This window comes from Parus major, chromosome 21 (assembly GCF_001522545.3).
Source record: "Parus major isolate Abel chromosome 21, Parus_major1.1, whole genome shotgun sequence".
Classification (NCBI taxonomy): Eukaryota; Metazoa; Chordata; class Aves; order Passeriformes; family Paridae; genus Parus; species Parus major.
Genome location: NC_031789.1, coordinates 430,630 through 452,823, shown reverse-complemented (window position 1 = coordinate 452,823; position 22,194 = coordinate 430,630). Strand labels below are relative to the sequence as shown.

The 22,194-nt window shown below is 50.7% G+C and overlaps 1 protein-coding gene across 4 annotated transcripts; it reads right to left on the bottom strand.

The window, feature by feature from the left end:
- Nucleotides 1–70: 70 nt before the first annotated feature.
- LOC107213541 (protein DDI1 homolog 2) lies at nt 71–21,615 on the bottom strand. 4 transcript variants are annotated; one of them, XM_015648067.3, is made up of 10 exons: nt 21,427–21,614; nt 17,131–17,260; nt 15,918–16,157; nt 13,946–14,072; nt 12,386–12,513; nt 11,744–11,872; nt 10,909–11,012; nt 10,320–10,509; nt 6,305–6,367; nt 6,096–6,212 (listed from the first exon to the last, which is right to left on the bottom strand). In XM_015648067.3, the coding sequence occupies exons 1-9, from the start codon at nt 21,562–21,564 to the stop codon at nt 6,351–6,353; spliced, it is 1,203 nt and encodes a 400-aa protein (XP_015503553.1). In that variant the 5' UTR covers nt 21,565–21,614; the 3' UTR covers nt 6,096–6,212; nt 6,305–6,350. The 4 variants fall into 4 exon arrangements, with proteins under 4 accessions (XP_015503550.1, XP_033375115.1, XP_015503553.1 ...); XM_015648064.3 differs by lacking the exon at nt 6,305–6,367 and having other exon boundaries at nt 71–6,212; nt 21,427–21,610; XM_019008743.2 differs by lacking the exons at nt 6,096–6,212; nt 6,305–6,367 and adding an exon at nt 8,128–8,348 and having other exon boundaries at nt 21,427–21,615.
- Nucleotides 21,616–22,194: the final 579 nt, after the last annotated feature.

Below are 22,194 nucleotides of genomic sequence, written 5' to 3'. Positions count from 1 at the left end.
AAAATGGTAGTGAAGCATTTGAGTGCAGTGCTGCCAACTTCAGAAATACAGATAGACCTACCAAGCAACATTATGATAAAGTGTTTATTCATTTTTTTTTAAATATCAAATTTTTTTACACATAATTTGTTGATAAACAGTCCCCCAATATTAAAAAAAATCAAAAAAAGAATCAAGTGTGTATTACTTTGGGCAGAACCACATCCCATTGATGACACACCCACTCCTCTCTTCAGCCGCCTGCGAGGCCGCAGTGTGTTCAACCCACAAGAGTCAATGACACAAAATGCAACCAGCTTTAGGATTCCTGAGTATTGATTCCCTCAAGTTCCCTAAGTGAGTCTGTAAAACTCTGAAGCATCAGTCAAAGTGTGACCCAAACCGCTGTGCTTTGGATCATGGACTAAGCCTCGTCTACACAGTGCAGGAAGAAATCTCTTAAGTGCTTCAGAGGGGAATGATGTACGTGAAACTGACCTCGTTTCCCAAGCTGGCATCCAAGAGAGGCAGGCAGAAACACCTCTGGATTTCTCCTCTTTGAATTTCTGTTAGAGTTCTGGGCAGCTGTTTGGCAGGAAGTCCAAGTCTGGTGAAGAAGCCTCTAGGACTGGCTCCTCCTGTTGTTCATCAATGGCATAGTTTTACAGAAAACTGAAGTTGAGCAAGTACACTTAAATATTGCTACTTTTGAGAAGAGACGGCAAGAGGGAGAGATGGAAGAGGAGAACATGGAGGACATACAAGGTTAACAGTCCTGGAGACCGAGTGTCTACATCCAAAGTTAAACATACACAGCAAGGAGGCAGAGATTGTCACGGTAACAGCTCAGCTCTGTCCTGCAACAGGTAAACGTGCCAGGAATGGTCACCAGGAATATTCCCTCCTCTTGTCAGAATCACCCATGCCCAGAAACTTCCAGATGTTGGGATTCCACTAAACATCACCTCTGTGTTCACCTATGGCCTCGTGTACACAAACACGCAGTCACAAAGAGGCCAGGTGAATTTCTTCAGTATTTTTAAGGAAAAAAGTAAATCTCAGAAACCACAAGTGGCTCCAGGGCACACCTATAAAAGCTCTACAGACCCACATGTGTCCCCATAGGTGCTGGCAGCTTTACAAAGCAGTTTACAAGCACTGCTTTACTCTCTAGAGCTGGACTTCCCTGGTGAAATCCCTTTGTTAAGTGAGCTGACATTAGCACACTGCAGCAGTGGTTAATGAGGAGGGGGAAGAGAAAAGAATGAAGTGCCTGATTTTAGGCCGGAATACCTGGCTCCTTGGAAACCCAAACAGCTGTTGGTGGTACCTTTATCCCCTGCTGTAGCCAATAAGCCATAGCACTCTGCCATCCCTCCTTTCCTATAAACACTCCCACTCTGGGCCAGGTCAGCACAGGGACCAGCACAGGGACTGCCAGAGGCTGAACAGAGGATGTGTGTGTGTGTGTGTGCATGCAGCAGAGAGGACACACATTGAAACAAAGACAACTTTTGGACAGAGTTTGCTATACACACACTCTATTACATATTATTTTAACCTTAAGTACTCACCACTGCCTCGATTTTTTACTAAATCTTGCTCCTAAAAATATTATTCACTAATTTAGCAGGACATAGCCATTCACTCAAAGCAAGGCTTGAAAATGAAGAGATTTAAATCACCAGGCTTGGACCTACTTGATAAAAGAGTTTTAGAAATATTTATCAGTTGGGGGTCAGGGTTTGTTTCTAGCAGTTTGGAGAGAGTTACTATAGATAAATGCTCCCATACAGCTTTGGCAGAAAGGTGGGATTCAAAACTTTTATTTGACAAGGAATAAAAGTGAGAATTGAAGCAGATTGGTTGATGCTCTAAAGCTTTTATAGCATAAATTCTGTATGCACAGCCTAAGTCAGCGTGGCTGTGAGAGCAGAGCCTGTCACCAGCTTGGTGCAGAGCAGCACCACTTGGGCCAGCTGAGCAACAGCTTCTAAAACAGAGATACAACAGGCTAACACTGAGTAGCCAACACTGAGTAGCCAACATCTACTGCTCCAAGCAGCTGGCAGTAGATCCACCTGGAGGGGAAGGGTGCAGGTACAGCTCTCCTGCATCCAAGAGAGCCAACCTGCCCCTGGCTCCTGGGTTACTTTGCTCCCAGGGCCACCTCACCAAGCCCTGCAGTGTGAATCAGGAGCAGGTTCAGCCATCTGAAGTCACTCTGGATCTGGAGCCTCACTGCTGCTGCTTCTGATGGTGAACCAGATGCAGACAGGAATGGGGCTGATAGATCCTATTTCCTAAGGCTTCTAGAGAGACCTGCTGATACTGTACTCCTGCTACCAGCTCAAGCATTGCCCTTCACAGAGGGTCTTCCTCTGATTTGAGGTGCTCATTGCAAGGAGAATATTAAACCAAACCTTCACCTGCCTGGTGAAGATGAGAAAGCTGTTGTCTGGCCTCAGTAACTCATTTTGAGCAGGGCCTCAAGTGAGTCACTAGGTCCTGCTCCAGACAGCCAAGCACTGCTTCCCACACGGAGCAGAGCCTGCTGCTGGCACCACAAGCAGAGGGGTATAAACCAGACCTGTCTGGGAGCTGCAGGTCTGGATGGTACCATCCCAGCTCACAGAGAAGCTCCATTTGACAGTGGAATGCCTAAAAGCCCTTTATTACTCCAAAGGATCTCCAGGCTGCCCAAGTGTCTGAGGCAAATCTGACACCAGCACTCAATGACAGCACAAACTCCTGTGAGGTGACAGATGAAACCAAATCTGTGTTGTTTTTAAATGCCACCTGCATAAAAACAGCCTAGCACACACACAGGAGACCTGCTAAAGCAACAGGGAACACAAACACCAGGACACCAGGCCTGAGACAACGACAACACCACATGGAAGCCATGAACAAAAATGTCTGGTGCTGCTGAGCCATTGCTCCAGGTTTAGCTCAACGTGTTAAGTTCAAGACAAACACCTAACACAAAGCCACTTCTGAGATATGGGACTAAATCAAAGCTCCTACTTAAAATTTGGTTTCAGCCATGCTTTCCTTTCCTGTCCCCAGCCCTGACAGAGCTTTGTGACTTTGCAGAGCATCACAAAGGAGTTCTTCCCCCTCAAAAAAGCATCTGGAAAGGGCTTCCTACAGCACAGCCTCAGTGAGGCCTCAGCACTCAGGTGACTCACCTGAGATAGCCCAGAAGGCCATGATGGTTGTAATGCAGAAGCCACATCAATGCACTTGAACAAATGGAGCCCTCACTCTTGAGGAGGTCCAAGATCAGCACCCCAAGCACAGCAATCCACAGCCAAGAGGCCAATCAACCCTGGACATCCAGACAAACCACAGCAAAGCAGATTCTTCCTTCTTCCCATCCCAGCCCTGCTTGGAGCCACTGAGATGAAGTTCATTCCTCCCTGGGCACAGGGAGATTTAGAGCCATAACACACGGTTGGTTTGTTAAGGAAATTCATCATTAAGGTTTAGCCTCAAACTGGTTGAGCTTGTTCTTTTTGCATGAGGAAAAACATGATGAGGGCAAGGCTAGAAAAAAATGTCAATACTCCTTCTCCCTCCCCCCCATCCCTACAGTTAATACCAGCACATCTCCAAGTAAGTTAAAATGTGTAAGTTTTGGTAGCACCAAATTCTATCCCTTCCCTTCTTCTATCCCCATGTTGTAAACTGGAACACACTGGCCCAAGAGCATCACAGAATATTCTAAGCTGGAAGGGACACATAAGAATCATTGAGTCCAGCTCTAAATCAAAGCATAAAAGGGTTTGGCAAAAATAAGCATCAGCCTTCCCCGTGCACACACGAAAACCCACACTCCCAAAAAACCCCTTTGCTCCTCTGGCAAAGCCTTACACATCCATGAGCATCTACACACCTTCAGTAGCTGCAAGAATAATTTCAACAGCTGGATGTTGGGTTCCAAGGAGCTGCAACAAATGCAGATTCCACACTGGACTCGGTGTGCACCTCCCCTCCTGTGCACCTGTGTCCAATTCCCATCACAACCTGCTTTGTGCCAGACAGGGCAGTGAGCGCAGTGGCTGCTGCTTCTTATTCCTATCACTGCAGGTTATTCTAAAATTGTACATTTAAATAAAACCAGTAGCTTTAATCCAGTATACATGATTAAAAACTATCCTGTCCACACAATGCAAGGACATTTTCTTTCCTTTCAAAGCCCAAATCTAACGAGTGAAACAGAAGCAATGTGTTACTTTGGCTGCAAATAATTAAAAAAATCTGGCTCAACATTCTGCTCGTCCATTGTGGTGTGCAATTGAGATATTCCTGTAGAAGAAAAGATCCCCCAGTCAGCTCCCTCTTCCACAGTTATGTGGGAACAACAATGCTCTTGGCTAACAAAATGAGAAGAGCAAGATCTGCATTTCCACCTGCTTGTTCCAAGGCCTGGAGAGCCTCCTGTGGGGTAAAACCAGCACTAAGGATCCGGCCGACATCACCCTCAGGGAAAGCAGGGGGTGGAGAAGCCCCTGTGGTCAGTCTGGTGTAGGCAGCTGGGGGGCTCAGCGGTGGTTCCTCACTCCCACCCACCGGCCACGGACCTGCAGGAGCAGCACTGCTACTTCTCCCAGGAGCTCCTGTGAACAGGCTCTGAGTGTCCTGTGGTGCTCCTTCATCTGAAGCAGGTGTGGAGGAAATGGGTGTGCTGTGCTCCAGAGTTGGACTAGGTGGACTCTGAGAATGAGAACCTCCTGCCGAAACCTCCCTCTGCTCTGGGCTCTGCTGCTGGCCAGGGGTGGCTGCAGACTTCAGCATGACCACATCGCTCTTACCTGAACCCTTCTGCCCCTCTAAAGCACCTCCCCTGAGCACAGGCTGCCCAGGACTGATGGGCAGGGTGCTGATGTGCTCTTTGCCAGAATCACAAGGCTGGCTCCCCTCTGCTCCTCCAGGGTCAGAGCTCACCTCAGCAGAGGAACAGCTCTGTTTCTGGCTGGCTGGATCCGAGCCTTCCTGCTCGCCTTCAGGAAGCCCCTTCTGCTGCACTGCTGGCTCTCTGGGAACCATTTCCAGCTGGGAGACTTCAGAGGCAAGGATCTTGCATTCTCCTTTCCGACTGATAACCAAGAGTTTGTGAAGCTCTTTCAAGGCTGATGCTAGAGGGAAACATGGTTCTTCTGAAGGTCTTCCTGGATCTGTGTCCAGCTGTTGGGTGCTGGAAGGGGAAGAGCTGTCTGCTGCCAAATTAGCTGACTCATGATACTCTGCAGGGATTTCACCAGTGCTTTTAGACTGCAGGACATCACTGGTGGAGAGCGGATCACTCAAGGACGGAGACTTCAGCAACTCCACCTCCATGGAGAAGGCCTCTGAGTTGAGGTTGGATACATGTCTGTTCTCAGTCTGCTGCCCCTGCTGCCTTGCCGAGCTCTGCCCTTCAGCTGCAGCCACTGCATCTATTTCCATGGAGGCTTCCACGTGCACATGGCTACAGGAAGCTGACAGTTGGATACTCCCTTTCACACAGGAAAGACCTGTTCTCTCCAGTCCAGCTCTCATTTCCATGGGAGGATTTTCTGGCTGTTTGGCTTCTGCCACAGCAGGTTTCTCAACCCCACCAACACAGCTAGGAGGTTCTGGGTCAGTTGTCTCAGTTTGCTGCTCAAGATGTTCCTTTTCTGGCTCTTTGCACATCCGATGGTCTGTAGGAAGCTCATATTTTTGCTCCTGCTCTGAAGACAGAAAGACATCTTTATCCTGCCTGTGCTTGGCAGCAGTGTCAGCCAAATTGACTTTTGCCACTTCCAGAGGAAGTTCCTGACCATGATCTTGTCCTTTAGCATTACATTCCTTTAAAATGTCAGCACTAAATGTTTCTTTGAGTGTCTTCTGTGAAAGGCAAGCTGGATTGGAGCAGGTTCCATCTCTGGTGTGCGAAGAGGGGTCATTATTTGCTGAGGAAGAGCTATTGGAATGATGCTGTAATACCAGAGGATGCTCTTTTTCTGGGGTTATCTGGTGTTCAGGTGAAGAGTCGGAAGTCTTGACGGCTCTAGGATCAATGGGCTCTGTGAGGCTGGATTCAGATGAGCAAATTGAAGCAGGGGCAGAGACAGAACGATCAAGTAATTGATTTGTGGGATTACAGATCTTGGAATTTAGTCCTGAAGACTGGACTGGATTTTGAAACCCATCAGAAGCTGGTAATGAGGGCATTTCCAGTGAGGTAGTTTCTTTGTCACTATTCTCTATGGAAAACAGAAGGAAAGGAGCAGTCAGGACACAGCAGAAGCACCGTTCACACCATGCAGCACAAACTGGAACAGGTGGCTCTAAATACCTGGTCTGTGGCCCACTCCAGCTGCAGTAAACACACACTACATGCATCAAGGCTTCCGACGTTCTGTTTGGATTAGGAAACAAACACACCAAACTTGTGTTAGCATTCAGAGCACACACCATGCATGGTTACAGTCCTGCACAGCTCCCCTCCTGCCCAGCACAATGGCACAGAGGCTGCAGGAGCTCCTGCCTCCCAGGAAGATTCTGCCTGGTGAGTTTGGCACATCAAGGCAAGAATAACTCTGCCAGAGCACAATTTAAAGGCTGTTCTGTACTGCCTACACCACAGAGCAGTCTGTGGGTGATACCAGACACTTGGTAAACTCTACACAGTATAACACATGTGTCTAGGGCTGTACACATCTGTTCTCCCTTTGGCTGCTGATACTCAGGAGACACATTTCAGGGACATGGGAACTGAGATGGCAACACAGTTCTTGGGTTGTGTTCCCAGCAGTGCCATCAGAGCCATGAGAAGGTGTCCAAGTACCAGCTGTCTGCAAAAGGGAAGTGTACAGATTGTAGGGGGAAGGAAATCCCCCGGAAGAACTGCTGCCCAAGGCTGGGAAGAGCAAAGCAAATGAGGAGCAGCCAGAAGTCAAGCCCAGCTTGCTGCTTCCTTGTCCTCACAGAGAGCAGATGAATTGCAGATCTCTATCAGAAGCACCAAACACTGGCTGTGGTTATCAGGGGAGATTAAGTGACCGTATCTTGTTGACAGTCTGATCTTGCTGATGTATCAGTGCTCTTGCACTTGTTAAATCACTCACACGACCTCTGCAGGAGCACGTGTCCCGACACCACAGCCCTGTCTGCCCATGATCACACACCCAAGCTCTGTGCTCTGTGATTTGCTGCCCTTTCCCAAACTCAGAGGTCTTAAACACACACAGCTGGTTTTCCTGGAGTCTCTTTTAACAGGAGTACTGGGGCACAGCTTGCCATGCCTACACCTCCAGCCATGATTCCCTTTAAATTCCACAACAGCAATCTGCTTTTCTGTCCTCAGCCTTGTTCCTTTAATCCTCTGTGAACTAAAACCAGTGCAGTACCTGCCATGACACCACCCACTGCTCTAAGGTGCCACTCATTTTTCCTAAGGGTGGCAAAGAGCTTTGTGACAGAGGATATGGATGAAAACCAGAGGGATTCTTTCTGTTTCTGTATGGAATGATCACGTTCATGCTCTGTGCTCCCAAACCAACCCTTGAGGGAGGAAGCAGAACTGTCTTCTGAGCTGCTGGATCGTTAATAAGGGTCTGATCAGACACATCAGGGATTTGCATTCAGGTAGCAGCAGGAGCAGGTTTTCTGCCAAGCACTCCTCAGTGTCATCCTTCTCCTCAGGTAGCCACAGGTGTGGAGTCCCAGCCCCACCAGGGATATTGATCCAGCTAAAACCAGGAACAAACTCTTCCCTGCAATGTGCACCATCAGGAATAAATTGCTGTCTGTACCAGGAACAGCCTGAGTTGTTTGTGGTGGCAGATTTGGACTGAGGCTGCCTGGATGAAAAGGTGTGTGTGGGATGAACTGCCTGGCTTCACCTCCTCCTCAGCAAAACAGCTCCAGTTCTGCTGCCAGGTTTGTCAATCCTCCATGATCACCGAGTTCCCCAGTGAGGGGAAATTGGCACAAAAGAGCATCAAGTCCTCAGAGGTAAAAAAGGACCTGCGAGTCCTGGATCACAGTGAACCCCACCAGGACTCCACCACCACCTCAGCTGCCTTCCATAGGTGCTAATCACCAGCAAGGCAGCTGACAGCAATCATAAGGTTCCCTAAAGTGGGCTTCCAGGGATTAAATAAAGTTCAGGAATAATCCAGGTGCACTCAAAACAAGCATTTTAATAGCCTCCAGGTGCAGGCAGCCCTTTGTGTTGTACCATCTCCTGGAAGCCAGCAAAAATTCCTGCTGCTAGAAAAGAACACACGTCTTGTGGGGAGCTGAGCTTCTTTGGAGCTGCATCACATTCTCCTTCTGTTCTTCTTCCGTTTTCTGGTTTTTCCTTTCCTGGTTTTCTTGGTACCACCTAGTAGCAACTCAAGTTTTGGAAGAGAGAAAGAGGGAATGTGCTGACATTTTAGGATACAGCCAACAAAAGCCTATGGGCCAGAGGCTGGTACTGTGTTTAGAACTGTCAGGACTGTCCCAGGCAATCTGAACAAGAGCACTTTAGTTCTGTGCCTCGGTGTTCTATGAGAATTAAATGAACACACAAAATGGATTTCCTATTCCCATAAATCTTTTACATTCCTCTAGGGCTCAGCATCAACGGGAAGTGTCCGAGTGCTGACCAGCCTGAACAAAGCCTCATGGTCCTTAGAACCATATGTGGTACATAAGCAGCTTGGATTTAAGACATTTCTGGCACTTTTCTGTTTAAAAACCTTGTCTAAAATGCTTTTATTATAAAGACTCATAGTTTGGGCTGAGGTTTGCTTGTTATTTAGTTCTCTTTCAACCAACTGTAACATATGCAAAGCCTCATTCAAAGGGGAAATCTATTCCAAAAGCTAACCCAGGCTCCATCAGGCTCCAGGTTTTAACAGGAACAGAACTAATATTTACACCTGCCAGGCTGTGGGAACAGACAAGAGCCCAAGCTCCTGAGCCTGAGCGACATCAAAACACAATCACAAGGTCAAACCCATGTTTGTGTCTCTCTCTACTGGCTGCAACTTCAGTTAACAGACATTCAAATTTGGCTAGAAAAGTCCCACTTTAAACTGTTTCTTACTGGTTTATTAAAACCAGACTTTCCTTCTGAGGTTTTTAACTTTTCTGAAAAACTTACATTCAAGAAAATTGGCCAAAGGGAGCAGTAAGTGCAGTCCTGTGTTCCCCTTAATGTTATCAACTTCATTATTTGTAACAAACTGTTTACTCTTTGGGCTGTCAAACAGTAACTGGGAAGCATTAAAAAAAAATTTCAGTGCATTTCAACTAGATATATATATATGGGCACACTAGAGTCAAAAATTAGCAGGAAAACATGCTCAGCTTAAACCTGACCCAGCAAAGAGTTCTACATGTGTGTAGGAAGCAGAATTTACTGCATTCTTTCAGAGAAAAAATGAGCAGTAAAACTCAAAGGTCTCTAGAGAACTCTTGGATATAAAATGTTATCTTCACAAGTTTTGGAAAAGGCTTAAGGAATAAATCCTGAGGTATTCACAGCTTCTCTGGAACAGGAGGGAAAAATAATGAATATTCCCTTCAGCTAAAAGCTGAATTAAGGGAGGAGTTGAACAGAAAATTTGAGTTTCAGACTGTTTTTGTCTCATAGCTCAGCTTTCAGCTATTTTGCCTGAAAATAAAATCACTTCACTAAATTTTGCAGCTAGCAAAGTTCCACGTAGCCACCACATCTGTGCAGTGTTTGGACTCCAGGGATACAGGGAACAAAACTGCAGGAGGGTGTAAGTTCTCAAAGCAGGTCACATTTAAGGCTGAGGACATGAATTCAGCTTTTGAACCTTAGAGCAACTGCAAGGAAGCAATTCCCCCTCCAAAGGCACGAGCACCATTCCAGGGAAAAATGCTGAAATAGTGCGAATTCTAAAAATTGTCATGAACTTCTGTCACTGCTCCAGCTGCTCTATTTTTATGTGGTGCAGCCAATAAGAGCAAGGTTTTGGGAGCCTCCCCAAAGCTGCAGCAGCACCACAGCTGAGCCACCTCCCTGCTGGGCACTACAGCACAATCCCAGCCACAGACAACCATTAACCTCCACACCTTGAAAGGCAGGAAACCGCAGGTGGGAAGCTGCAGGGAGAGCACAAAATAACCAGCAAACAACCCCAAGTGCCTTTGTGCAGGTTTTGCAGCCCAGAAAGGAAGACAGAAGTGCACTCAGAGACCACAAGCAAGAATAAAGCCCCTTCTCTCCATCCCTTCCTGGCTGATGCTGCTCCCAGGAACTGGAAGGAGAACTGTTCACAGACATCCTGACATGCAGCAAAAAAAATAAAAAGCAGAGATTCCTATTTCAGCTGGGCTCCTGCCGGTACCTGCTTCCTCTACAGATTTCTGTATTGCCTCTGCAAGCTCCTGGTCAGCGATGTCCTCGGGCCGCACGTCGTCGCGCCCCGCGCCGTACGCCAGCCGCGCGCACTCGGGCAGCTCGCCCTCGGGCAGGAACGAGGTCTGGGAGCCCGTGGTGCCAATCACCAGAACGTTCTTCTTGAGATCAATGGAGCACTGCAAAAGAGCATCACCACATCAGGAGCCAGGCAGCTCCCAGAGGGAAAGGGAGACTCCAGGTCGGGCAATCTGCCTCCAACAGGAGCGGCTCCCTGCAGGTGAGGGTGGGCCAGAAGGATCAGCTCCAACCAAAGGGCCCTGTCTGACTCAATTTGTAATAAATCATTCAGCTGGAAAGCTCTGCACATCTGTGATCAGAGCAAAGAGCTCCAGGCAGCAGCCAGACACCCTAGAGCTGTCCATGATGGATGCAATGTTCGCACTTCCAGGCTGGAAAATAATCCACCGTCAACTCTCCCCAGGAAAATCCTACAAGTTCACAGGAGAGGCATTTATGTTGCACTTCTCACTAAACCTGCAAGAGCCAGGCAACTGTTTCAAAAGAGATTTTGATACCTGATGCCTCTTAAGCATATCCAGTCCTAGGAGCATGTCCATGGGCTGCTCTTCAAGGATTGAGAAGGAGCATGCCAGGAAATCCCCTTCGATCTGCACCTGAGCTGAAACACAAGGGAGAGAAATTCCCACTTCAGCACAACTAAATGGAGCCTTCTGCTCTTCCACCTCCAGGGAAAGGTCTGGGTGAATCTGAAACCAACACTCTGATGCACTGTCTTGGGCACAGAATGTCTGGCCCTGTGCAAGCCCCAGGACTGCCAGGCCTGCCACGGTCCCAGATTAATTCTTTTAAAAGCTGATGTGCCTAAGAGCCTTGAGTCCTGCTTCCCTGACCCTCCAAGCTTAAGGGCTTGCAGACAGATTATTAGAGCACAAGTCTAAGCAGCAGCAACAGCAAACAGAATTGATTTTTCAGTAATAAGGACAACGTCCTCCATCCAGAAAAGGTGCACAGAGAGAGCTTCTCCTTGCAAAGGAACAGCAAACTCTGTCCTGTGCTGGAACCTTTCCTGAGTAGCTCATCCTGCTCAGCAGTCCCAGCCAAAACAGGGGGGGTGTTCCACATTCACCTTGGGTTTTGCCCCCAGACATCTGTACACGTGAGGAGCTAGGACTCCCTCACCTCCAAGTGTTACAGCAATGCCATTAAAATACAGCATTAAATGAGACAGAAAACAGAGTTCCCAAGAATGCCCAAGACAAACACACTGCAGATGCACTTTGATTTTACTTTGCAGGATCTCCTAACAATTAAAGCACTGATCCTCAGTGCCAAGACTGCAGGTAATGCAGTCACCCCCCAAAAAGCTGCCCCAAAAATGCCAGAACTTACCTAAGTGCACTCTGCCAATGATTTTCTGTGTCCCAACACCCTTAGCAATGCCAGCCCACCGCCGATCCACCAGCCTCATGATGTTGCACCTTTCAGCACAGGCTTGGCTCATGATGGTCATCTGGGCACCTACCAGCAACACACCTCATGTTAAATCCTCAGCATAAACTTTTATTTTCTCCTGGAAGGGCGTAAGATCCAGCACTCAGTGGCTGGGAAACCCACCTGCCCCTGTGAACCCCACCTGCTTCCTGTGAACCCCACAGTGCTGACCTGGCTGCCCACACATGGGTCAGCACTGACCAGTACTGCAGGGATGGAACAACCCCAAGAACTTCCCCTTGCAGGGTGTGGATGGGAACCACCACATTAAAGGAGAAATCCCTGTCTGCAAAATGGGATAGGACACACACATGTGGCAGTGACCCTCCAGGCATGGAGGTCCCAGAAACTCCCAGGAGCTCTAATCCAGGGTGTTCCCACACTGCTTCTTTCAACAACCTGCTTTGCTCACCCAGGCTGTGCTCAGGGCTCAGTAAAGTGCTCCAAAATCTTGTCATGCAGTGTTTTATTCTAGAATTCTTTGGGAAAACTACTGGAATGTTTACTGTTGCCCTCAGTGACAGAGTGTGGAGAAAGCACCTGAGTCCACAAAGGCTTTCACAGGGTGTCCATTGACTTTGCAGTTGATGTAGAGCATCACCACTTGCCCAAAGCTCTCGGGTGCCTCTTCCATCGCTATCGTCATGTTCTCTTCAATGTTTTGTTGCCTGAGTTTTGTGGAGAAGAGAGAGAAAAATCAAAATATTTATGTCAACCAGACTTTGTAACATTGCTGTGACTCACAGACAGACCTGGAAATCCCACCTGCTGCTGCTCACCTTTTAAAAACACATTTAAACCACAGCAAAGGCTGCTTCCTTAGTGAAACACAGACCTGGGAGCTGAATGCTAGGAATGATCTCAGTCCAGAGACACTGAGTCACTCCCCAGCAGCCACTGCCCCCTCCAACCCCTGCCTAACTCACACCTCAGCTCCTGACAGCCTTGTGTTGCCAACAGGAACCTGCCATCCACGTTAACCCCGAGAACTCAGAGCAAAAGACCTGTGGATTCATTAGTCATGCTGAGAGTACACAAAGATGTTGGCAATAACTGCATCACTGGAATCCCACACAGCAGCTGAACATTAAAATCCTTTGGTTTCCCTGGTATCTTTTCCAGGCATAGGAAAGGAGGGAGGTGAGCAAAATGGCAGAAAGAACACGAGCACCAGCCCTTGGTGCAAATTCCACAGAAAAAATGCTCTGCAAGAAATCCCTCACAGCCCCAGAATAATCTTGGACGTGATGGGCACCCATAGTGACTGCATCCAAAACAGCTTTATCTCCCCCCAAAAACGGGAAAAGGCTTCAATTCTGATGCCATTTCATTTGTCACTGAGTGGGGTGTGAAATCTGGGGATGGCTCAGCCCAACAGCTGCTGTCTTTATCTGTCCCTCATCTAAGGAAGAAGGGAAGCGTTCTGTGCCTCTGAGCAATATTTGCTTATTTACAAATGTCTGTTTTCTGCATTGCTGAGTGTTTATCTGGCACCAACACCTTGTCAGCTGTAATGTAAAACCACTCCTATCACCAGTGAATTCTGGTTCTGACCAACAATGGGTCTGTACCAGACAGACACTCTGTTATCAGGGGAAAACCACCAGCCATGAACCGAGCCCAGGATTTAGCACTCAGCTGAAGAAATCAAGCCTCAGCCCAACACAATTACATCTGGAAGGCAGCAAGAGGGAGCGAGCTGATGAGCAAGGATGCATTTCTACAGAACCTCTCATCAGTGAATAAGCCAGACACAGAACAATTAGCAGGATGCAAAACCAAATTTCAGGGGCAGCTGGGAGAAACACCGCTGTGTTGTGGTGCAGAGCTCAGCTGGGAGACAGCACCAGCCCAGCTCTTGGATTCCAAACACGTCCCAGGCACTGAACTCACACCTCTCAAGAGAAGATGTGCTTTCCACAAGTGCTCCAGAGTGGACCAGCTCAGGCAGCTGACATCACACGCACAGACAACAGTGCTGTCACCTCGTACCACACAATCCCAGAATGGTCTGGGTTGGGAGAAACCTTAAAGCTCATCCAGTGCCACCCCCTGCCATCTTCCACTGTCCCAGGCTGCTCCAAGCCCTTGCTTTGTTACCTTATGTCTTCTTCTATCTTGGCCTGTGCCTCGAGATCAAAGGGGTCAGCGGAATAGAGCCGGATCCTCTCCTGCTCGCGCCGGGCTCGGTCCTGCTGTTGCTCCAGCAACACCCTAGTGAATTTCTCTGCAGGGAACAAGGAGATAAAGAAATGCTTTTTACTGGAAATTACTCTTGCAAATCAAATCCTGGCACAGCAAACGCTTCTTTTGATGCCAGCTGAGGAACAGGCTCAGCAGCACACAGAAAAAAGCTTCCTGTGAGGACAGCACGGATGGACCTCAGAGGATCAGCAGCAAAATTGGGAACCTGCCGAGATGAGAAGAGCTCGCTCTCCTCATGTCCCTACCCAAACACTGCACAGTCAAACTCCATTTCCTGGCACATGCATTTTTATAGGGAAAAAGATTTAAAAAAAACACACAAAGGCTAATGACAAAACTTCCTTCAAACCCAAGGAACATGGCAAAACCAGGGATTATAATCCCTAAAGCTGAATGCCTACCACTGGAAGCAGGAGGTGTTAGCCAGGTCTAAATGCCCATTTTAAGACCAGTCACAGTTTTTAAATTCCTATTTTCCAGATGGCCTCTGGCCATTTTTCACTACTTGAATGGGAGCACGTACATCCCCAAAAGGACCTGGCAGTCTGTGCAGGTCTGCACACAGGGAAGGTTTGGCTTTGCTTCCAGAGATGCCATTCCCAGGAATCAGCTCTGATTCAAAGGCTGTTATGTGCTCAGGGAGGCATTGGATATATTTGACTCTTGGATTTTTGAAATCAGGCTTCTGTACAGCAGGTGCCTTCATCCAGCACAGCACAGGGCACGGATCTATGCAGATATTTGGGAATCCAAGCTGGAGCTGAGCTGGATCTGTGCCCAAACACTCCCAGCAGCAGCAGTGCAGCACATCAAGGGCAGAACCAGCCCAAACCACTTCCTCCTGAGAGCCCAATGCGGCAGCTGGGGACTGAAAATGCACATCTGGGTCAGAGCTTGATGGGCACAGGCCAGGCAGAGCAGCAGAAGAGCCAGTTCTGGGTGCCCTGGGCTTAACCTCTGGCTTCCTGTGCCAAGAGCAGCACCCCTGCTTGGGGTGATGGGGAAAACATGCAAGATGTGTGGAAAAGCCTGAGAGTGCCAAAAATGTACCTTCAGCTCTGGAGATGAACTAAAGGCAGAGTTAAAAACAAAACAGGCTGACAACATCCATGGAAATTCCTCTCTGGTTTCTTCTAACAGAAATCACTCAGGTGTAACCCTGAGAGTGGATAAAATCTCCTGTTAGAAGCTCCTTCTCTTAATTTAGTTGTCCTCACTCAACAGGATTTATTTCCCAACTACACATCCTGCAGAGGTTCAGGAGCTCATCTGCTGCTGCCCAAAACTCCTCTCTCTTTTCATACCTAAAGGGCACCAGAGTTCAAATCTTTCACCACAGGAAGAACAAGGGACCAACATCAGCTGCAGAGGAAGTGAAGGATGAGGTTTCAACTGTGCCCAAAACACACAGACACTTCCAAGATTAACAGAAACTTAAACATTTATGACTATTTCTACTGAGAAAGTTCCCAAAAGACACCATTTCCTTGTTCCATTCCCTCTCTCTTTCTGCAGTTCACTTCCACAGCACGTGATCACTATGCACAGAGCTGGGTTTGGAGTGTGCTGCTCTCTGCTGAGGCCCAGCAGGATCTGGGATGCAGCAAACACAGCACCTTCACTGCAAAATGTGCAAAAATCAGGAGCTGAGTCACTTGTGCTCACAAACATCCAAATGATCTGTGCACCTGATATTTCTGAGATTAAAGAGGATATTAAAGATGCCAAGCAGGAGAAATACACCCAGAAATGGCAGAACTCTGCTCCCAGCTGGCAGCTTTTATCTGCACCATCAAGGAACGTGCAGCTCATCCCAGCTCCCTGGACACGCGGGAGCCGAGCCCAGCCAGCTGCAGGCCCAGCTCACCCAGGTCCCCGCTCAGCAAGGCCTCGGCCAGGGGAGGGTTGCGCTCCTTGAGCAGGGACAGCTCGTGGGGGTTGGCCAGCAGCATCTCCCGCAGCAGCGCTGGGTTCTCCAGGCCCTGAGGGAACGGGGGCGCGTCCGGGGGCGAAGGGCGCGGGCGCTGCGCCGGGGGCTGCTGCTGCTGCTGCTGCTGCGTGGACGTCCCGGGAACGGCGATGCTGCTGAAATCTATCCTGGGCAGACCTGAAAGCAAGAGAGAGCTGTTGGTGCTTGGTGGTTGCAGTTCTGCTGGAAAACCCAGGGAAAGGCCGAGCTGCCCTCGATGCTGCGCGAGAACAGATTCCCTGAGCAGCGGCTCGTGTCGGCAGCGCAGCCACGTCCAGGGTTACTGGGTTAGCAACGCTGCTGCCTTTACATAACTGGTCTCGCCTGTCTGCCCCATTTTTAATCCCCTGAAATGCACTTGCTGACTAGTTATTCCCAGCTTCACAAATGGGAACCCCTCTTGGAGAGACTCTGCAGGGCTAAACCCACTGGCTCTGAGGCACTTCGGAGTCTCTTGGGTTAAATAAAAGGAGTACCATTCCTGCAGACCTGCATTGCAGGTACCCATCCTCCAGCTGAGGCAGGATGAGGACCTCAGCAATGCTCCCACACCCTTCCCAGCCTGTGGCACCTCTTCTAGGGATACTTTATGACTGGGATTTGCGAGGAGTGGCTGTGGAAGGTAGGACAGAGGCGCAGGGCTCCACTCAGGCATTCCTGGAAGAGCCTTGGGCATGCACACACAATTAAGCCACTGAGTTTGGCAAGATGTGGCTTCCCAGGGAACGTGCCACAGGACAGGTTCAGGACACACCTGCACAGAGGCTGTTCCTGGGTCAGAGCCACTCACACACCTCTGCCATCACATCCAGCAGGAAGGGAATAGGCACTTGTAGGAAAACTCACCCACCTTTACCAAGCCTGTTCTGAACCAGTCACCTCCTCACTCAGTGCCTCCACATTCCCCAAAGGAACAGTAAAGTGGTATTGGCTTCCTCAGAATAAAACACTGAATCAGAAGCCCTCTGGGTCATTTACAAGCCCCCGACTCACTCCAGCCACGCTCCCTCCCTCAGCACTTTGTGCAGAAGGTGCTGACAGGAGCTGGTGCTGGGTAAGTGCTGATGAACCTCTGCAGGCTCAGGCAGTGCTGGCACGGAGCCTTTCTCACCTGGGAAGCGCATGGAAGGCCGTGGCTCCACCGTCTCCTTCTGGCGCAGGATCACCACGTCCCCGTCCTTCAAGCCATAGGAGGCCAAGGACCGGTTGTTGTCGGTCAGCGGCCGCTCCGCATAAACAATCTGTGCCAGGACAGCCACCAGCACCACACCAAGCAGAGAAAAAGTTAAAAAGAGCTAGATGTTATTTCCTTATAGGAGAAAAAACCACAGCCATTGCAGTTAATCCTCTGGATCTGTCTCAAGTCTCAGAAGGGAAGGTGTGATGTCCTCACAGGCCTGGCCTCAAACACTCGTGGCTGGACAGCACGGGGCTGGTCTTGCTGAAACCCAGCTGTGGTTTAACAGCTGGCACCACAGAGAAGGGCCAGTCTCTCCTGATCAGAGGCCAAGATCATGACAGGGAAGCAAGTCTTGACTGGGACTGTCTGTCCACATTCCCAAACTCCAAACTCTACGATTACACAAGCCATGGACGTTTTCTGCAGCGTTCCCTGACTCTGCACCAAGTGCAGACGTGCCAGCAGCACCAATCCAGGGATAATCCAGCCCTATATCCTTCATTCTGCCTCTTCCCACAACACTGCTCCCCAGAATAACCAGTTTTACAGGGACCTCAGTCATTAGCTCAGTGCTTTCCAGTTCACTCCAGTGATGCAACTCTCCAGACTCTGAGCAGCCAAAGGCTCTGCTCCTGAGACTGCCACCAGGCCATGCAGGGAATTAACTTCTTGTGACTACAAAACACAAAGTCATATCCATTTCTGTTTTGATAACCTGGTTTAACAGGGGGTGCACAGACCAAACAAAAACCCACTGAGATAAAGGTGAATAATCCCCACAGAACGTTTCCATGAACATCAGACCTGTAATACCTGCAGAGGCCCTGAGTTGTAGGAAAGCCCAAAATGTAACATAAACTGGAACAGAGGTCCCCAGCAATGGTATCTGGCAACAGAAAGGTTTCTGTGCTGTCAGTGGAGCACAGCGAGATCAGGCAGATCGGCTCAGCCGCCTCCTGCCCTGGCAGCAGCCCAGACTATGGAGAACTTGGCCTAAACCCCTCAGGCACACGATCCAATTTCACAAATATCACATTGTTTAGCCAAACCCCGTCTCTTTGGGGCTGGAAAAGGCCAGTTCAGCAACAACACGTTTCCCACAGGTTGGGACTGGCCGAGCCATGTGGGAGAAGCTTTTGCATTCCTGGTGTGGACGGGCTGTGGCTCTGCCTGATGCTATCACAGGGAGCAGATCCAACAGGATCCTAAAAAACCAACTGCCACCTGTCTTAAGGTCTGCCTGACACTACAGACTTCCATTGCTTCACTCCAGCCACTTCAGCATCTTCCACAGACTCTGCCTGTAGCACCTGGCAGTAGCACAGCAGAAAGGCAAGGCAGGAGGAACAGAAATGACCAGAACCTCACAGGGCACCAGTGAGAGAATCAGAAAAACAAACACACGATGGAACCAGGCACGAGCTTCCTCCCCAGCACGACAGTGTGCTCACACGCAGGTCCCCCTCAGGGCTTTGGAAGTGGCCTCTACCCCAGGCCAAGGGCAGCTGGTGCTGGCAGAGCCTGGCACAGCCTCTCACGTTGCTGGCCTGAGTCGGCGCCGCCGCAGCGACAGCCAGCGGGTCATAAATCCCAGCAGCACACCCAAATCTGAAATGGCACATTCCCTGCACAGACACTCTGGAAGAGACAAGTTAATCAGTTTAAGTGAGGCTTTACCTCTGTCATCTTGCTGGGATTGGATTTATGAGCGTTCGGCCTTACATCCCAGACAATGAATTAAGCGCCTGGCACTCGCGCCATGTCCATTAGCAGCACAGATTAATCCACTCCTGACCCATTCTGCTCCACTCTTCAAACAAACTGATTGGATTTTGCTGCCTTTTGATTGTCTGGTTTGTGGCAGTTCTGCTGGCTGGCAGGCACCAGACACGGGTTCTTGTGGAGGTGACTCAGCCGGGATGCAGGCACTGACGGATTCGTGTGTGTGATGCTGGAGGGCAGAACCTCCCCGTGGAGCAGGGAACCCCAGCCAGGAGTGCTGGATACCACCTGCAGCCATCAATCAACCCAGATCCCGGGCCCATCAAATGTTCCCGAGCATGGCACGGAGAGAAAATAAATGAAGGGAAGGAATGAAGAGTGTGGCTCTGCTGAGAGCCTCCTGTCCCCTCTCCCAGAAAGCCACAGCCTTGTTTGTGTGGAGGAGACTGGGAAATCAGATTATTTCCCCTCGCCTCACCCAGCTCCTCTTATCACCACAGCCACCAGCAGCTGCCTGTTATCTCACCGACCTGTGCCCACAGCTGTTCCTCAGACACCTCACAGCTCCCTGCCCCACCCCAAACTGCAGCACCTGGAATTCACTGCCCAGACCAGAGAACAAGGCTGGATTAGCCCTCCTCCACATACTGAGAGCTTTACTCCACCCTGCATGACCCTTACAATGAAATTCATCCTCTCTAGTGCCAGCACAGCACCTTCAACACAACATTCACCTTGGCTGAGGAAAGAGGGCAGAAAACAGCCAAGTTTGGTAAATGCAAAACTGCCCATTTGTGGTTTAACAATGCAAAATCCTCCCACACAAGGAGCTGCTTCACTGATAACTTGTATCTTTATAACTTGGAAAAGCCCCCCAAGATCACCAGGTGCAATCCCCACCTTGTCCCCAGCCCAGAGCCCTGAGTGCCACATCCAGCCCTTCCTGGGACACCTCCAGGGATGGGCACTGCAAAACTCCATGGGCAGCCCCTGCCAAGGCCTGAGCTCCCTTTCCATGGGGAAATTCCTGCTGCTGCCCACCCTGTTCTCCCCACTGAAGGTCCTCAAAACCCCAGGCAGAAAGAGAAGAGAGGAGCAATAAATAACTGCCTGGAAAACACGCCACGGCACAGGATGATGCACGAGAGGCAGATGGATGAGCAGAAGGAAGGCAGAGGTAGCTACAAAAGCACAGCTCCCTTGCCTGGGGCTGGCAGCACCCACACCCCACACAGGTCAGCTGTGCTGGAAAAACTCAAACTGTAGGGAACTCCTGGAAAAAATACACAGAGAAGTGACCCCTCGTTATCCCAAAGCAGCCCCGGAGCTGCAGGTCACCGTGACACAAGGGACAAAGGTGACAGTGAGGAGTTTATGCTCCAGTTTATGCTTGGATGTGTCACAGCCACCACAGAATCCTCACACAGGGGCTGTCCCCAGGTCTGGGAGCTCACTGGTGGCTGTGACACAGCCAGGGGAGGGCTGCTGGAGCACAGAACCTTTGTGTGAGGTGAGTTCTCCCTTTCCACTTGCCCAAAATCAGGAGGTTTTTTCCTAAAAGAGAATCCACCACGCCTGGATTTCCCACCCCTGCTCTGAGGCTGTTTCTCTCTCCTCACCAACCTCCCATTCCAAAAAAAACCAGATTCTCCCAAGGCAGAGAGAAAGCCAAAGGCTGAGGGACACCAGAGCTCCAGGGCTGCCCCTGCAGCAGCTCTTCCAGCACTGACTAATCCTGGCTTGGCTGGAAACGCACTTTGTTAATTGAGACTGGGAAAAGGCTCGGGAAGCAAAAGCCGCTAAACTCCACAAACTCTGCCAGGCACGACCGGAGCCGAAAAACGGAGCCGACACCGCCCTGCCCAGGAGAAACGAGGAGGAACAGCCGGAACCTCGGGACTGAGCCCAGAACACGAGCCCAGATGGCCCAGAGCCCCCCACACAGCCTGGCCACGCTTCTGCAGCCGAGCGAGCCCTGAACCCCCATCCTTGTGCTGCTCTGTCCCCACACAGCCGCAAAAAGGGAGGAAAGGACTCCGTGTGCCCTTTCCGCCCCAGCCCGGGCAGGGGTTTGATGGGATAAAGAAACCCTTTCCCAACATTTCAGCCCCGTTTCCTGCGGTTTGAGGAGCCCACGAGCCACCACCTTCCCCACGCTCCGACTTCTGCTCCCCTCGCTCAATTCCTGCCCCGCTGAAGCATCAAATTCCTCCGAAACCACCACAGAAAACAAACGAAAACAAACCCACGTTATTTTCTCCCTTCCAGCTGCACGGCGGGCGCGGACCGAGCCCTTCCCGGAGGGACTCGGAGCCCTCTCCCGAGGGGATTTTAAGGGAAATCCGAGGTGTTTGTCCCCAGATCCGAAAGGTCTGCGAGGGAAGGGACGGGAGGGACCCACCACCCCGAACTCCAGCTGCCCGGGGCGGATCCCGGGACCGGATCGTGGGGAACCCTGTGGGCGAAGGGGGCACGGCCGCTCCCAGCCCGGGGGCAGGCCCTGACCTGGCTCTCCGCCGCCGGGATACCGGACTCCAGCTCGCAAAGGGCGCGGAAATTCTGCAGCTCGAAGTCGGCGTCCACCTGCAGGTTGAAGGTGATCTCGGAGCGGTCGCGGCGCAGGCAGAACACGGTGAGCAGCATGGCCGCCCCCGCCCGGGCCCGCACCCGCCGCCGCCGCCGCCGCCACTGCCGTCAAGCGCCGCCGTCGCAAAGTGCCCGCCCCGCCGGTCACGAGGGCACATCAATCGGGCCTCCCGACCAATCAGAGAGCGCCGGACGGAGGCCCCGCCCCCTCCCGCGCCGGCACGTGGGCGGGGCCAGAGGGGCCCGGGGGTCACCGCCGGATCCCGCGTCCCCACCGGGATCCACCGGGACCCACCGCGCCCCCAGAGCCGCTCCGGGGCCCGCTGTGCCCCGTGGAACTCGCTGTGTCTCCGGGTGTCCCTTTGCCCCAAGGCGCACCCAGGGGTTCCTGTCCCCTGAGGGATCACAGGTTGTCCCGGGGGTCCCTCTGCTCGGTCCCTGGCAGTCCCTGTTGTCCCTACGTGTCCTGTGACCCACCCTGGGTGTCCCAAATATCCCCATGGATCCCTGCACCCCCCCCTCTGCCCCCCAAGGTCCCATCACCTTCATCCTTTTATTCACTGGTACCTCTGACCCCATCATTTCTCCACCTTCCATGTCAAAACAGCCCAGGTGCACCCCAAAAGCCACCCTCCCTCCATCTCACACCTCTATCCCCCTTTAGCTCCTCCACTTCACTTCTTCCAG

Bases quoted from the DNA above. Each gene is read 5' to 3' on its own strand.
- LOC107213541 (XM_015648064.3), bottom strand. From the start codon at position 21,564: ATGCTGCTCACCGTGTTCTGCCTGCGCCGCGACCGCTCCGAGATCACC. The intron at 17,261-21,426 runs GTCAGGGCCTGC...GTCCTGGCACAG, and splicing joins TCCCGGCGGCGGAGAGCCAG to ATTGTTTATGCGGAGCGGCC. The intron at 6,213-10,319 runs GTACCGGCAGGA...TGTTTTCCATAG, and splicing joins GAAATCTGTAGAGGAAGCAG to AGAATAGTGACAAAGAAACT.